The following is an 18,030-nucleotide window of genomic DNA, read 5'->3' on the forward strand; positions in this document are numbered from 1 at the left end:
TTCCAGTTTTAAAATACACAAGGAGGCCTCAACGACTGTCTTGCTATGCTGTTCTCCCAGTCACTGCCAGCAACTCAGAGAGCAGGCTCTGCTGTAAGGGCAAGGGCTGCTGAATGCCTTAAGGTTGGGGAGGGGGGTGGATGGAGGGAAGAATGGGGATGGCCAAAAAGTCCTGAACAGCAATTTGCCGCAGAAACAACATTATACAACAAATCTCATCGTAGAGACCCACAAGCAAGTGCATTTCCCTAAACTTTTTTCGCCCACGCAGCAAATAGGTAACAGTGGAATTTTTGTTCTTGGTGTTTTGTGTTTGCTGGTTCGTTTTTAAGTATTAAATGAGCAGCTTTTCCTCCTTTGGGTAGAAAGTGTCCTTGAAAAAATACTTTAAAAAGGAAAAATGTATAACTTTGTAAAATTCTGAACATAACCCATCTTAACTTTTGAGGAGTTGGAAAATTATTCCTGTTTTGGGAACAAAACAATTCATGTTATGAGGAAGGAGGGACACTCTGGATCCACTTTAATGTATTATAGTTGGGCATTCTCTCCACATTTCCCCTTTCATCCTTTGAAAGTGATTTCTGCTTCCGTGTAACTTGTTTCTCCACATATGTGAACATGAATCTTTTAACAATATTGTCTGAATAACTTTCAGACTGTAATGTGAAGTGTGAAAAACACTTTGCAGAGATTAACTAGTGAATTGTTTTAAATATATAAGTATAAATATGTAAACCTAAAATTAACTGTTTCGCTTTCTCTCACAATTCAGAATATCCCCAAACCAAAGATATTCCTACCTTAATTCCGCCTTTAGTCTTCTTAACATTTTTCTTTTTTGATAACTCTGCCTCCGAGATGGACTTTGGAGGGCAGGAAATTTCGGCGGACCTCCTATTGGTAGCTAAAGGAATCAAAAAGAAAGCAACATTAGAAAACCTGGGCTAAAAGGTTGAAATGCTAGTTCCTAGTGAAAGCAATGAGCAAAGTTCCTGTCACATCAGTGGTAACTAAATCCGGTTTAGTAAACTGAACTGTGGCCGGGGCGGCAAGAGACCAGTTGGCCCAGTGGAAGTGGCCAGGTGTTCAGTGCTGTGCTTTGTTTCGGGTTAGCACGTGCAGCTCGACCCTCTCATGACTGCTACGGTTCGACTTCCTCCCCGCCAACCATTTTTAGGGTAGCACAGGTAAATTTTAGCCAACCGTATCAACAGTTGGGTAGTTTTCACTGGGACAGTTTTTATGCTCATGCATTGTTGTTACCTGTGTCGCTTCCCCCCCCAAAAAGGAAATTTTTCTTCTTGTAATCATCTGATAAAGTCAGATTATAAAGAATTGTTCCTTGTAAGGTTTCATCATATGAACATGTCTCAAAAGAGAAATCATACAGGTGTTCAGCAAGTCACTGTGACCACGTATGTAATGACTGTGAACCTGAGGAAATGATTTCAGAATAGCCTCTCTCATGTGAGGTTTGTTTGGCCTCATAGGCTCTGAAAACAGCAGTTAACAGCGACTTGACCAAAACTACTAAAAAATCATCAGCAACAACTTAACCGTTTGTCCTGAGATTGCCATCCAAAGAAAAGTGGTAGGATGAACTGTGAGAAGGAGAATCACTTACTCAGCTCGAGCAGAAAATTATTTCTCTGTTACATTTTGCATCTTTATTTGTTTTAAATTGGTAATGAGTTCACGCTGCATATGTTATATAAGGCAAGTGGTGGTCTCCCTTCAGCAACTAAGAATAGTTGCTGAACTGATAAAGGCAAGCATGCGAGTCCTAGTAAAAAGAAATATGAATACCAGATGAAATGATTAAAGCAGGTCTGTGTCAGGCAGCAAAGAACAATCTTGTTCCAGTCCTGTGATTCAGTTTTATTCTAGGAAAACTTTCTAATTGAACAAGAACTTTCCTAGAAATAAAAGCTGGTGTTTTCTGACACATCAGCTAACCTTCTGTTCAAGATAGTTTCACCAAAGTTAATAATGCTCTAAGATGTGGAGAATCTTGGTGGTCACTGATAACTTTCTCCTTCTCTCGGGGAGAAGCTGGGAGATGCAATACAAGATGCAAACATCTTCGAATGGGAAGGACACAGATAGTATCAGAAGATTCATATAGGAGTAGACTGAAAACTCTTTTTTAATAAATACACTGATAGATTTTAAAATGACCCTGTCATTAAATTTTCCTGCTTCTGTATTAAAAAAAGCACAGAAACCCCCCAAATCATATGCAGTTAGAAGGATATAATATACCTGCTTCACTGACAATAACAACAGAAGCTGACTTTTTTTCTACCCTTAGAAATGTCTTTGCAACTGCCTTACCATACAGCTAGGGAGAGAATTAAGATGACTTCTCTCCAACTTTTTCCTGAATCTTCCTGTTTTTATCCCATGCTGAATCACACAAGGACTTGGCAACGTCCACTTCATGCCTGTTATCTCCTCACAATGACTCCGTTTTAGAAAGTTTCTGCAATGAAACAGCAAAGTCTGGCAGCCACCAGTGGCTGTAAGCAACAAGTAGAGGATGCTTATAGTTCCCAGGACTGAGCTGAAATGCAGATGTCGATGCTATTTGGTTCTCCCATCACTCTTTATTAGGATATACAACAGGGGAGTTGTTTTGGTTTTGAGCGCTGCTTTCAACAGATGCCTTTTCCAGTCCTGGAGAAAGCTTTTCATGAAGTAACTGTTCTCTCTCAAAGATACTGATATTTCACCCCCCAAATGGTGTACTGACATTTCGAAACCAAGGAAAAGAAAGACAAGATGCAACAAATATAAGCTATTTGTCCTTTTTGTCACAGTTCTTCATAAGTTTCTAAGCTACTGGGAAGATGATTTCTACCTTTGGTAAACCCAGCATACCAATCTTCATGGATTATTTGATGTATTTTCAAACAGGCCCTTTTATGTTTTTTCCAATGAATCCTCAAGTAAAGTGCCTGTAGGCATCAGCAAATCACTGTTTTCCATATTTATGCATCCTGATGATTCTATTTAGCCTTAAAGTCTCATCTACCAAGATCTTGACAAGACGCAGGCTGTGCTCATACCTATCACACTGAGCAATATTATCTCCTGATGCTTCTCCTAGCTATAGCCTATCTATATCTTGAAAAATCAAAATGTCAGAAAAAAACTCAAGACTTTACCACAAAAATCCTAATTTGATTAAAAAAAACAAAGACATTATTTCATACTCTTCTACCCACACCTACCAAGTTTCTAGTCAGTAAATTTTTTTCCCTAGAATTCCTGAACAGCCCAGAAATGCTGCCAATATCCAGTTACCCTACGTAAATCTGGGTTCAGTCACTTGGATTGTTCTACAAAGCCAACTCCAAAGTCTCATATGTGCTGAACGTGTGTTATTAAAAGGAACAGAGGCAGAGGAAATAATTTTAGGAAATATGAGAAGTTTTGCTTAGAACAGCATAGTCAGCAATACCAAGTTGCTTGACCTACTCATTAGTCAGAAAGCTTGCTAGCTTGAAGGGATGGTTGATACAGGTATGAAAATCCTGGCTAAAAGCAGTCAGCAGAAAATCACTTATGGCTTTGATGTCCGGACCATGACTTAAAAAACTCAAACAGCTCCAGCTGATCTGAGGAAAGAGAGCATGTTTTAAGTGAAAGATGATGCATTCACAAAAAGCCTAAGTGCAGATGCTCCTTGATCCAGCAAATTACGCAGGTCAATTTTCTAGCTTAGTCTTGGCTTCATCAGTATGACGTATTCAGAAGGAAGGAGGCAGATGCAAGATAAGGACAAAATCAAATCCGACTGCCTGCATTTCAGGGGGGAATTTGATTCAGACTGACACAGCAAACTTGCTCCCACCAATTTGACCCCGAAATGAATTCAAAACAGGAAGCGGTTCCGTTGTGCTCCAGAACATACTTGAGTCATTGACAGGCCCATATCCAGACACTGCTGCATGTCACTGTATTAAAGAGTTCCTGGAGTGCTTTAGGAAGAAACAGCCGTAATACCCGCCAATTATTACTACAGTAATTACTATGGAACTGGAAATACTTTAAAAGGGAAACTTCAAGTATCCAGTAAAATTGCCAGTTTCAAGGTTGTTATGTACTGTATGGCTGAGAAAGCTGTAATGAAAGTGTTTCACTGCCTGACATTTAAGGAACTGCAACAACTGAAAACATCTACTGAAAGAACAAAGGCGCAGGCTGCAAAACTATCTGGAAGGTCTGCATGGATTCAGGACTGTTTTCACTCTATTTTTTTTTACACCACATACTCCCTCGCTAACAAGTATTAAAGATTTCATTTTGAACTGGATAATATTTTTAATTGCTCAGTGCTGCTTTTAAAGCAAAGATTGTTAAAGGATATTGTATGTAGAAGTAGAGTTTTTATTGTAAGGATAATTACAGCAAAGCAAGGTTTGGGTTTATCGCTTGCATTTACCTGGAGCACCACTTTGCTTCTCCAGTGTGGCTTTAATACTGCTTTTCTAGTTTTCTATGAATAAGTTGCACAATAAAGATGACATTACTGTTTTATTATCTAGCCCACAGCAAGTGGCAATATGGGCTGTGCTGTCCCTAAAGCTGTTAGGAAAGGAAACAGACTCATGTGCTTGGAGTTGCTTTGCAGTCTCTTCACCACTCCAGGGCAGAAATAAGTTTGGGGAGGAAAACTTGCTGTGCTGCTTGTGGGGAAAGGCTCAGTATCACCTACAGCAGAATCAAAGTCCTTTGGCAAGAACAAGCATGGAAACGACTACTCTGCTAAACTGTTTGTTGGGGCTTGCCGTTCATGCTGTCCCACAGGATCATGGGTTTGAAGATAATTAATGACTTAATAGTGGCTTTGAGTGCTGGTGATGACAAAACAGCATGCTTGGGCAGCTAGAGAAACACCAGAGCATCTAAGGTTCCTCATCTAACGACTTAACGCAGAAAGTCTTTTCCATTCTTAGGCAATATAGTCTATACTTCTGTGCTCTAGCAAAATTGCTATCGAACCCCATGAAAATCTGCCCATATAAGAAGTGGAGAGTGAGGCCCCCTGTACACAGAATATTCTTCTCTAAGGAGACAGACTGCTTGGTTTTCTCAGACTGGGCCAAATACGATAGCAACCCTACAACCACAAAATTAAAAGCATCTTTTCATTTTCTCTTCTTTTATAGAAGTATCTTGAGCTATAGAAACTGGTGGTTTCCCAAGAACCATTAATGGAAATCACATTCACAACCTTTTCTGAGTCAGCTAATCTCTCTGCTGCTTCACTTCCCCTGCACACATCCCCAGACTCTTGCAGGATATTCTCCTTTTATCCCCTATCCAGATGTTACTGGTTAGCGAGTGTTATGCATTAGTGACTGTGAGGAATGCTGGAATAGATCCAATGAGCAGTCAGATACATTTAAGTGAGATGGAACCAGTTTAGGTTTTATTATTTAATGGCCTGAAAAGGCTCCAGCTGTGTTCCCCCATACGAAGTTCATGTTCCAAGTTGGCCTTCCAACATGCCTGTAGCGTGAGTCATGGGTTTCATGTGTGCTTTATGCTGCTAAACATGTTACTTGCTTAATGAGCTCACAGAAATTTTGATTTCTCTGCTCTTGTATTTCACATTTATGCTGCACACACAGAAATCCCTAGGTGAACATTTTATAGCACTTAGAAGACAGGAGATGCCAAAGGTAAAGCTACATGTGCAACCCTGATTTTGCCCCTTTCCTCCTCCTGCTAAGGCATCTTGATAAAACCATCAACATGAACACATGCTATTTTCTTTCCCCCTCCCTAAGGATCCCTGTTTGATTCAGTGCCTGGAGTCAAAAATACTTACTTTATGAGCAGCTATTCACTATTTTGATTTATCTGTATTTCTCACTGGGGGCCCAGAGCCTTACTATCTATATGCTACTCCAAGCCCTGCTCTGAAAATAATTGGCTTTTTTTCTTATTACAATTCAAGCACTTCACAAACATTCACTGAGCTGTTTTCACAATACTTGGAGGTAACAGGCTGTTATCATCCCTGCTGAGATCTCCAAATTTCTCAGATAAAATCAAAAGAGAAACCACTAATTTGGAAGACCAATTTGACATTTTTAGAACTGAATTTTCACTGTCCTGAACCTGTGCCACTTCACGTGTTCAAGAGCACATGCCTGGCAATTCTGATTTCACAACCTTTCACTGTCCTTTTGATGTAGTGGTTTTTTTTTATCTAGTTGTACAAATTATTAAAAACAGATCTCCAAAACTGCACTAAGCTGAATCATGGCAACACCCACATGGGTATTTAACAGGGTTGGAACCTTTGCATCTCCTGTGCCAACTTCTCTTTCCCATGCAGCAGGGGCAAAAGCAGCAAAAGTCGATGGGAGGAAAGGGAGAACGGTACCAGCCCCAGCTCAGAGGGGGTTCAGCTGTCCTGGTGTTGCGCCCCTGAGGCTGTGACTATTAAGAAGGCTAAAGCTGCTGCAGGATCATGCTCTAAAGAAACAAGCAGTGCAGCAGGATAAGAAACACTTTGTCTGTGGGTTCCATACATTTTCACTGACAAAGGAAATGAGGCTATAGGAGCCAAAGTGTAGCAAGTTCACACACAACAAATGTGCAGGAACTGAGATTTTTTTTTCAGGCTTTTATAATTCTGCTATATCTGGACACTTTAAAAAGGGACAAAACCATTTTGTGCTGCTCTTGCCACAAAGGTAACTAAAACAAAAAGATTTTCCTAGCCTTGTTCACTGAGATGGCTAAACCGTGTCTTGCCAAAGTTTTCCAAGAAAATGTCAGGTTTAATCAGATACCCTTTGGGAAAGCTTCATTCCAAAGAGTTGAAGTCTGGCAGAATTACAAGCAAATGAAAATAGAGAAATGCTAATTACAGTCAGCACTAAGAGCTTATATTATCCTTTATGGCTCCGTGGATTATCCCACTGTGCTTGACAACCTATAGTCAATACTAGCCTGCATGGATTGGCTTTGTGGGCCTATGCCAATTCATTCCAGCTGAGGAGCTTTGTACAGAAACGCAGCTCACAAACATGTAGCCAAATCATCAGAAGTGAACTCGAGTGAAGAAATTTTCTTGTCAGGTGCCACCTCTTTCCCCTCAACACATACAGGGACAAGTTTTGCCATTAGTTGTATTCATGCAGCTTCCGTTGGGAGTAAACGGAGTTCTCGAAATAAGATGTCATATATACTACTTAAAGATTTTCAAGGCATTTGTTGCCAAAGCATCAGCAGAGGTTTTTCTGCCTTTTCTGGGTTGATCCGTGAATGGTATTTAAGCAGATTCCCACAGATAAAATTCCCTCCAAGTCCAATTGGCATCATCCTCAAATCAGTGGGGATCATGTAATTCCAGTACTACTTTTACAATGCTGAACAGGCCTCTCCCTGTGGAATTCACTAATTCACTTGGGAAATAAAAAGCTTCAAGCAAAAATGGGATGATTTTAAAGTTTTGCCTCAGAATTTTTCAGTTCCAGAGAAGAGGATTTGGTGCAAGCCTGCATGAGAAAAAGTTGACGGGGCAGCTCTGAGCTGCCTTTCTGTGGATGTTCACTAAAGTAAGACTCTGCCAAGAGTCACCATGGAATATAAGGGCATAGTCCTAAGAAACTGATGATGATAATCATTTCCCCGGTAGAAATCTGCCTCATACATAGTATCAGCTCTGTATATGTGCACCCATGTATATGTACATGCAAAAGAAAGCGTTTCACATTTACATTAATGAAGGGTTTTGTGCTTGAGCTTTTGCACCTGTTAAGATCTTTCCATTAGCACCTTGACCTGGATTGAATTTTCCCTGCTATTCCTTGTTAGGGAAATGGATAATTAACAAGTTAAAATAAAAAAACAAAACAAAACAAAACTGAAACAAAACAAAATTCATTCTGGAGTGAATGTAACTTTTCTCCTTTCACAGACAACTGCTACAGTGCTGCCCTGGTACTGTATTGTTAAATACGCTGTCTGGGCAAGAGTCTTTCTTTCTGGACACCTAGTGCTCAGTAAATTCTCCCCATATATAAACTCTGATTCTACACTGTGATCTAGGCAGTGGGATTTTGGGGCTCATGCAGAACTCATTTTTACTGTCCCAAGACTCAGAGAAGATAGCTACACCTCTTGCTCACATAAAACAGATGTGCATGGTTACACCATATAACACAAAATGCATCTTCGGAGAAAATTAATGGACTACCAAATGTAAATTATTCTCAGAGAGCTTAAAAAACAGGAGTGGATAAATGTGAGTCTAGCTGTGTTGATCCTCTGAATGTGAAGAAAGGGCACAGAGGAAAGTCCAACACAGCATAGCTTCAGGAAAAACAGAATTTCATAGCCTCATTTTCAAGGCTTAGAATAGGACGCAGTGTCCCTGTTTCTATTCTCAGCCATATTTCAGACTCAGACTGTGAAACCTCTTTCACAAATCACTTACTCTATCTGTGCCTCAGCTTGCTTTCTGCAAAAGAGAGGTCATAACACTTCCCAGAGATACTACAGTACTGGCCAAGTGCTTTGGCATTCTGAGGGGAAGGGCACTCAAGAAATTCGAAGAATGACTCTTTGCAGCAGACAGTTGGGTAAGACTCAAAGGATGCCATTACATACAATATGTAAATATATATGTACTGTTCATAGCAGTTAAACTAACCGGTTTTAAGCCCCAGTATAAGCTGGAGAAAGTTGGAGACTACTGTTTCTTTGTACAGCGGTACTCTGGGTCAATCATCTTCAAGCACAAAGAATCTGAATGAGATAGTCTAGCCTGCTAACGAATGTCGAAACAGGACTTGTGTGCATTTTGTATATTCTCAGAGAACAGGTGGAATAACATTTCATCTGCCTGTTAATTTGCAACAGGACATCAGAGGCTGGGTAATCCTTATCACATGGTCATCCCATATTGTGTTGTTTATCACTGAACTGCAATGCAGTTCAGAGCAATGTAGCATCTCACGGTTTTCTGTAAATGATCTGATAGTATTGGATGGATGGTACAATACAGTATAGACTGAATGAACAAGAATCAAAACTTAAAGCATTGTCATTTATATACTATTAACTATTTTTGAAGGTTCTATCTATACCAAAAGTTTAATTAAAAAAACAAAAACATACAGGTGCTCTAAAACGACAAGAAAGAAGTTCAAGAAACACAAACACAGAGACTGCATGCATAACCAGAAACACCAGACTAGCTTTTAGCCTGAAGGTGCAGTTTCACAATTGCCAAAAAACACTCTAAAACCATACTACCACTTACAGAGATTTGTTCTGACCTACTGACCCCATAACCCCCTTTTTCTGCAACTTTCTTTGCTTCAGCACTAGCAACCATGCAGTGAGCAACTTGATCAAGTTGATCAGCTTTGAAATTAGCACTGCTATGAGCAGGGGGCTGTGTTAGATGATCTTCAGAACCCCCTAAATTTTTCTAGCTCACGCAATGGAAAACTAACTACTACTTTTTTGCAGTCAGTTCATTGGGTTTTCAAAGTGAATCAAAAATCACACAGCTACTTGACTGCTAATGACAGTGCAAGAGGGAAACATATGGCTGGAGGATGTGGGCAGCCAAGCAGGACTTCTTCAAAAGCATTGTGGTCTCAGCTTGCCTTAAGCCAATAGTGAAACCACACCTTGAGGCAGCAACTGTATTTTAAGAACACAGCTAGCTACCATGGACACATTTTGGGGGAAAAGTACAGATATTGTGAAGCTGGCAAGAGAACTGGAAACGGGAGATGATCTTCCCTGGCCAGAAAGGATGAGACTTGGGGAGCGGAGGGGGATGACAGGGACATTTGTATGAGCATGTGATAATATCTCTAGAAAGCAAAATGGTCACATTACTGGCCTGCCTAATTTTCTTGATGAGAAAGCAAAGCTTACTGCATGCTTCTCATGCAAATCAGTTTATTCTTTCAAGGCTTTTTGATAAAGGTTCCCCTTTGAAAAAGCCCAATGGTTCCATTTTTAAAATTATTTTAACCATCTTTGCTGAAAAGGGACAAACGCTTCCTGGAACTGCAGGCTGACCTCCAAGATGCACTGTTGCAAACTAGCTTCACCCATGTTCTCTTTACAGAAAATAGCTATTTTGGTTAAAGGCACATGCTGACCTCAAATCTGAAACCTTCTGTAAATTTCTAACAGGCAATGTTCAACTTTTATAGTTAGTAGAGGACAATACCAGATGATGAATAAGTATTTTCTTAGGAGGAAAATAAAAGAACAGAAAATCACACAGATGAGTCAGTGTCACTAATGATACCTCATTCTTTGCATTACCTGATTGATACTGAGGTTATTGTGACCTTTTAAAGCCAAATATTCACATTACAGTACAGAGAGTGTAAAAGATGCTTACTTTATGTACTGGCCTGTGACTAACTTTGTTATTGGTTTTCCAGGAAGAATTAGTAATGTAAGATATATTGAGAAACAGTATAGAAATGCACTGTGTAGATTGGACCTAGAAAGAGGAGCCTGAAATGTTTTTGATTCACCTTTGTATGCTTGCAGCAATAGATATTTCACACTCATTTTTAATGGCTGGGCCTACAAGGCCGACATTGAACCTGAAATGCAAGTTTTCATTCTGATGACAAAAATTAAGCACGACCATGAAGACAAAACATGGGTGTGCATTTGAAAGCAGCTATCCATGGCGTACCTACTCCAGCTGGTCTAGTGGTCTTTGGTGATCCTCGCTTTGGGGAAGATTCAGGATGTGGGGCAACAGGTTGCACTGGCCGAGTCTGTTTGGCTGCCAGCTTCTTCAAACTCACTTGCCTCTTGTCAAACATTTCTTGTACATCTTCCAGTTTTTGTAGTATTCTTTGGGCATTGGCCTAGGGAAAGAAAAGGCAAAGAGTAGATAGCTTCCAGTGCTAGATCAACAAAGGATAGGACTTCTGGCCGCCCCCCCCCCCCACTAGGTGTATTATAGCTGAAGACCATGCTGTGCTCTAGTTTAGTGTAACACAACCCATGCACTCTTCACAGACCTCACTTTCACTCTGTGAAATGGTGTCTCATGCAGTCCTTGTAGCACTATCACAGAATCACAGAATGGTTGAGGTTGGAAGGGACCTCTGGAGACCATCTATTCCAACCCCTCTGCTCAAGCAGGGTCACCTAGAGCACGTTACACAGGATCACATACAGGTGGGTTTTGAATATCTCCAAGGAAGGAGACTCCACAACCTCTCTGGGCAACCTGGTCCAGTGTTCTGTCACCCTCACAGTGAAGAAGTTTTTTCTCATGTTCATATGGAACTGTCTGTGTTTCAGTTTGTGCCCGTTGCCTCACGTCCTGTCGCTGGGCACCACTGAAAAGAGTCTGGCCCCATCCTCTTGACACCCACCCTTAAGATACTTGTACCCATTAATAAGATCTCCTCTCAGCCTTCTCTTCTCTAGGCTGAAGAGACCCAAGTCTCTCAGCCTTTCCTCATAAGAGAGATGCTCCAGTCCCCTAATCATCTTTGTAGCTCTTCACTGGACTTGCTCCAGTAGTGYCACATCCCTCTTGTACTGGGGAGCCCAGAACTGGACRCAGTACTCCAGATGTGGCCTCACCAGGGCTGAGTAGAGGGGGAGRATCACCTCCCTCGACCTGCTGGCAACACTCTTCCTGATGCACCCCAGGATACCATTGGCCTTCTTGGCCACAAGGGCACATTGCTGCCTCATGCTTAACTTGGTGTCCACCAGCACTCCCAGGTCCTTCTCBGCAGAGCTGCTTGCCAGCAGGTCAACCCCCAACCTGTACTGGTGCATGGGGTTATTCCTCCCCAGGTGCAGGACCCTGCACTTCCCTTTGTTGAACTTCATGAGGTTCCTCTCCGCCCACCTCTCCAGCCTGTCCAGGTCTCTCTGAATGGCAGCACAGCCCTCTGGTGTATCAGCCACTCCTCCCAGTTTTGTATCATCAGCAAACTTGCTGAGGGTGCACTCTGTGCCTTCATCCAGGTCATTGATGAAGAAGTTGAACAAGACTGGACCCAGTCCTGACCCCTGGGAGACACCGCTAGCTACAGGCCTCCAACTAGACTCTGCACCGCTGATCACAACCCTCTGAGCTCTGCCATTCAGTCACGTCTCAATCCACCTCACTGTCCACTCATCTAACCCACACTTCCTGAGCTTGTCTATGAGGATGTTATGGGAGACAGTGTCAAAAGCCTTCCTGAAGTCAAGGTAGACAACATCCATTGCTCTCCCCTCAACTACCCAGCCAGTCATTCCATCATAGAAGGCTATCAGATTGGTTAAGCATGATTTCCCCCTGGTGAAGCCATGCTGACTACTCCTGATCACCTTCTTATCTTTCACATGCTTAGAGATGGCATCCAGGACGAGCTATTCTATCATTTTTCCAGGGATCAATGTGAGGCTGACTGTCCTGTAGTTCCCTGGGTCCTCCTTCTTGAAGACTGGGGTGGCATTGGCTTTCTTCCGGTCCTCAGGCACCTCTCTTGTTCTCCATGAAGAAAATCACTTATGTGTTCTGGGACTACTCACATGTGTAAAAGCTATTGTCCCCACTGCTTACCTCAGTGCCCTGTAATCCTTCACTGTGGGGAAAGAGGTATATTTGAGCAGACTCAAATACACATCCCAGAACTCTCTCACGTACAAGTCAATTGCTATTTTGAAATTCTAACTGAGTGCGTACACGTCTGAGAGGGTTTACCTTTATTTCTGGGGTGAGGATCATGTCAAACTGATTGTAGAACTCCTTAGGGTTAGACAACTGGTGTTCCTTAGCTGTCACGAGGAACTTCTCAATTTCAACGAGTGCAGTTTCAGCTCCCTCTTGTGACTGGCATTTGTCCACAGCTTGGGAAGCTAAGAGGTAGATTCCAGCTTCACACCATTGGCTCGCCTTTAAAGAAAAGTGGGGCAACAAGGTCTTCATCATCACTAACAGCCCATGTTGGGAAATGTTGCTTCTACCTCATGAAATATTAATTTACCCTTACATGTCACTAAAAGGAATGAATGTTACTTCATAGCACTCAACAGCTCCTGGCCACAACTCACACCACCTAACGACGTAGAACAATAGCAAGTCAAATTCAGGTCTCTTGGGATAGATGGCCCAGTAACACATAAAATAATAATATTCTGAGCAAGGAAGAGGAGTGTTACCGTGGTTGCTGTAAATCAAACCTTTCAGCTGTACTACCTCATTTCAGTGTCACAAATGGACATTGAATGTCACACTTCAAAGTCACGCAATTATCCAAAAATCAAAACGAATATTTGAACTGAATCAGAACTCCCCAAAACTTCTTAGGCCTATAAAACTCAGTTAAAAATAATCAAAAGCAGGTTTTCTCAGAAATTTTCTGGTAATTCCTGGTTCAGGCTAGGCTAGAATAGCATACAGACACTCAGCATTTTAGCTTTCTATTCTAGTCAGATCACAGAAAGTGAAAACAACTGAACGAGCAGTAAACTCTAAGCTCCAGAATGTGTCTGGTTCTTGTTTCAAGTTTAGGGGTAGCTCGGTTCTTAGTTTTACATCCCACTTTTCGTCATTTTAGGACCATACTTATGGGAAGCTACTGCTCCAGTTTTTATAGTTGCAGTTTCTGAATGAAATGGAGAGAAAAGGAGTAAATCCTATTTCCCTTCATCCAAATTACCCATGCATTCATTTTCAGTAGAACCTTACCAGGGCTGTTCACTGAAAAGGCTCACTCACCTTATCTAACTGCTTATGCAGTTCAAGAGACTTCCCCAAAATATCATACTTTTTCTTGGTTTCATTGGTAAAATCATCACAAATACGCCTGAGTTCAACGCACTTTGGTCTAATGGAGTCAACTGCATAATGGTTGTTTTGGATGAGCTGTTCTCCATGGAGAGCTAGAGACTGGGCCTTCTCCAAAGGTTCCTGTGAAATTAATGAGAAACAATTAAAAGTTAGATCTTAAAGTGACATACCTAACAACAAGAATCCACCTTTGTAAACCCTGGTGTAGCCTGGAGCTAAAGATGTGGAATATTCATCTAGCTGATGTGTCTTACTTCAAACTTGCACTGAACACCAATTTCCTTGTCAGTAAGTATTATTTCTTTCTATTGTTTTAGAGATTTCTTCCTGCCTCCACAGACTATGTGAGTTTAAACCACTTGTGGCACTCAGACATCTGCTCTTCTCAGCTATTAATTATCAGCTCTTTGCTGGGCCCTCATAACTACAGAAGAACTTTCTCCATTTCATGGAAAGCGAAACATGAGTTTAAACTATATCAGCTATTTTAAGTTATCTGTCTCAACTGACTAAGAGCTGCCTGTGATAGCATGAATATCAAATGAGAGAAGAACATTTAGTGCTTCAATAGGTATACTGTGAATAAATCTTCATTGAAAAATCACCTAACCATGCAGCAGTTACTTTTCTAAACTGGGGAGCATATGTCTTCTGCTTTTTCACAGTGAGGACACTCATATACGAGTTTTTTCTGCAAAGTTCCCAATAACCCAAAATACTATTATTTTTCACCTGCAAATTGTCAGATTTCTAATGCTTTAGTTGTTTTTTTTTTTCCAAGATATTTTTGGAAATTTCTCCAGATTTTACTGACCAGGTATAATTCATAAACTTAGTCACAGTGGGATGTAATTAGAGGCGTCTAACAAGCACAGAATGGAAGGAAAATGCAAGTTACTCTAACCTACGTTCAGGACTTCTACAGAAGAGCTGGGCAAAGATCACAATAATTCTGAATCTTAATTCTCTGCTTAAAAAGATCAGTGGCTTTTCCATTTGTTCATGCACACCCTCCTCTGATTCAACTTACTCATTTGTTCAATGCTTTCTAATAACACTGAATGGGATACATATTACACAGCTGACCAACTGATAGAATTACAAAGTCCAAATGTCTGTAAAAGAAAAGTGTTTATGGGAAGCCACAGGTGTTCCTGAAACTGCTATGACAAGTTTGAATAAAATGGTCTTAAAAGATATCTGGTGAAGAGAATCTGACAAATTTTGCTTATTCCAGGCTTTTAAGACTCCAGCGGTAAGCCCAACATTTCTGGGTTTGAAATGCAGATTTTTCATCTGGCTTCTACCTTTCCAGGTAATAAATAACCTTAGCTTCTGGAAATTGGAACCTAGTTTTGCAATTTGAAATGAGAAGAGAGTGTGATGTAAGGACACTGACAGAGAAGGGTCTAGAAGAACAAATCTATAGCAGTTGGAATATGATACTGAGTGCAAACCTGTCCTTTCTCTTCCAGTTGTTTCTGTTCCTTTAAGAAGTGCTCCACTCGAGTCACACTGTCTCCAAGGTCAGCAAAACTTGCTTGTGCTTCCATGAGATTATCCAACACCAGTTTTACCTAACAAAGAAATTAAAAAAAACAAAAACAGAAAAAATTTCACAAGATACCTGTAAAATTATAGCAAATGTATGGCTTCTAAACATTTGCCTACATCTTTTAGGAGAGTCTGTGTCTCAACTTTAGTCTTTCAGCTCCTTTCAGAATGGAAAAGCCAAGGAATAAAGTAATAACCAACTATTCTTCAAAGAGCTGCTCCGCTTCTTGTTCATTATTTATTTAGGCCAACTCAGATTCAAAGACCTGTAAGTCCAGAATCTGTATTACTTCATCCTCTGGGCTGACAAGCAGGCTTACTGAATTGAATTTCATAGACTTTGGAAGGATTGAGCACTTACCATCACAGAAGATGTGATGTATGGTAACAAATCACACATAAACACACAATGATTTATCAAGAAGTTGGTGTTTCCCATTTTGACCTAGCAGGCTAGCACCTTCCTCACTGTGCCTTATTGAAATCTTTTAAGATATCTGATAGCTGGCACAAATTTCATTTTTGAGTATGCTTTTCCTATTTCATAAAGAGTGGCTTCTCTCCCAACCTCTTTTCTGGATTGACAGTATACTCTATTGCTTAAGTTTGAACTTATTTACCAGAAAAAGCTAGACATAACGAACAAATGATATACCTCTCTAAAATCATGTTCAAAGTGCCGAAGCTGCAGGCATTGTTCTAATTTTAGGTGATGCTTGGTCCAAAATTGATCAAAAGCCTTTTCTGTTTCATCCAACTGAGCCAACAACCTGTTAAAAAATTAGAGTGAAAAGCACTTACTTATCTCCTATAGTTCATTTCTGTTAAGATACAAAAACTGGTTACAGAATGCAGAGTAGGGAGATGGTGGGGAGCCTACACCTATGTAAGTAGCAGAACAAGGTTTCTGTGTCAACTCTCCCTTAAGCAAAAGTAGAATGACATTTGCAGTGGGACAGGGAGGAACGTGACTGATAAGTGACAACCACATGGATCCACAGTGGCAGCTGCAGTCCTGCCTCCTGACCTGCAACAGGAACGTGGTGCTGATCCATGTATTGGCAGCCCACTGCAGCTCTCTCCCCAGCTTCCACCTAGTTCTTCAAAGATAATTCACCCCAGGTTGATGCAGATCGAATATGATGCAATCATTAATTCAAGGGATGATTAAAACAGAACTCTACAATTTGTTGTTCATTTTCTTCAGCCACCAGAAATAGGCAACGACTGAATCATTTTTCCCAGTCCGCCTACCCTCAAAACAAGATTAGAGGCTCATAATGCCCACCATTGACACTATTTCACTTTGTGTAAATAATTAAGCATTTTTTTGGGGAAAATAAATTAGTATCAAGGTGCTCCCTCTCTTGAGTAAAGCGTCTGACACACCAGACTAGTGAATCATCCTCGCACAGTCTCTAAACGACGAGTTAAGTATTCGACAAAGTAGAACAGTTCCAAGAGAAAATTTTGGGCAAGCAGGAGACTGGACCTGGTCTCCTACAGGCTGAGTGAGTGTTGGAATCACCAAATTATTGGGGTAAACACCACTACCTCCCTCTTATTCCTCTTAAAAACACAGCAGTGTTTTCAACTGATCTCTGAAAAATGTGTTTTTAATCAAAGCTTGTTGGTGAATTCAAGATGAATTCACAAATTCCTTTGGGATGACTAATTTAAGGATTTTATTCAGTGAAAAATAGCAGCTCAGCTTTACTTCTGGCAGTTTTGTTCCCACTGAACTCAGACAATCTGAAACACTAACATGACATTTCTCTTTCTACGGCATCACAGGGCAGAGAAAAACTTCTACACAGTGACTAAAAGCTTTATGTTAATAACTAGGACTGTAGGAAGGAACAGGGATTTCTCTCTCTCCTTATGCAGCCGTGAAGGGGTACGTTTCAGAGCACCTTCTTCATCTGTTCCTCCCCTCGTGTTTCCACAGATGTGCACAAACACATTCCCCCTCATCTCACATGGATTCAGATGTCGCTTTCTCAACAGGCAGAGGACGTGTATGTTTGGGGGGAAAATAAAGTCACACATTAAATCTGCAGCCAGGTAGTTAGTGGTCCAACCAAAAAACACCAAGAAATTCAGGACCTGCTTGAATTTGCCTGGCCAGTTTTGTCAAGTAACTATCTCATAACAAGTCTCTTCTCTCAGAGTTACCTGCCCAATAAACCATGAGTAACTGTGAACAAGTGGGAATTCATAGTCCATATATTTAAAACATTTAAATGAGGACCTAAATTACATCCGCATTTCTTAAATTAGCTTCAAAGTAATCTAGCTTCACCGACCTTTCCACTGTTGCCACATTTTCCAGTTCATCTGGACTGAGTTTGCTGTTGGCGCTTCGGGTGACTGGCTCCCTAATGCATGTCAGTAGGGTGGCCCCCTGCTTCACAGCTAGTTTCAGCTCATCCTGAGGGAAAAAACAAGCCAAACAAATTTGTGTACTTATTCAAGTAATGCTCACATCTGTTAGGTGGACAATACAGTAATGCTAGAGGATTCTTTTGCAGTTATTAAATAGTTGGAACAAAATACAAATGTTTACCAAGAATGATATGGTCTTTCTAGAAATGGAGAGACTAAGTCTCTTCAGTTTGAATGGCAGTTGTGATATTTCCTGAGAAGGAAAAAGTGCA

General features: G+C 40.8%; 1 protein-coding gene across 1 annotated transcript in view; it reads right to left on the reverse strand.

The window, feature by feature from the left end:
* The window catches only part of LOC112968547 (guanine nucleotide exchange factor DBS-like), a 164,861-nt gene that overhangs the window by 94,932 nt on the left and 51,899 nt on the right, over positions 1-18,030 (reverse strand). Inside the window, exons 8-14 of the mRNA XM_026070972.1 lie at positions 17,680-17,804; positions 16,029-16,143; positions 15,277-15,396; positions 13,748-13,939; positions 12,731-12,922; positions 10,706-10,883; positions 804-907 (exon numbers count right to left, since the gene is read on the reverse strand). Of these exons, the coding sequence (XP_025926757.1) occupies positions 804-907; positions 10,706-10,883; positions 12,731-12,922; positions 13,748-13,939; positions 15,277-15,396; positions 16,029-16,143; positions 17,680-17,804 (1,026 nt within the window). The remainder of the gene's footprint in view (positions 1-803; positions 908-10,705; positions 10,884-12,730; positions 12,923-13,747; positions 13,940-15,276; positions 15,397-16,028; positions 16,144-17,679; positions 17,805-18,030) is intronic.

Source organism: Apteryx rowi, unplaced genomic scaffold (assembly GCF_003343035.1).
Source record: "Apteryx rowi isolate R43461 unplaced genomic scaffold, aptRow1 scaffold_32, whole genome shotgun sequence".
In the NCBI taxonomy this organism is placed as follows: Eukaryota; Metazoa; Chordata; class Aves; order Apterygiformes; family Apterygidae; genus Apteryx; species Apteryx rowi.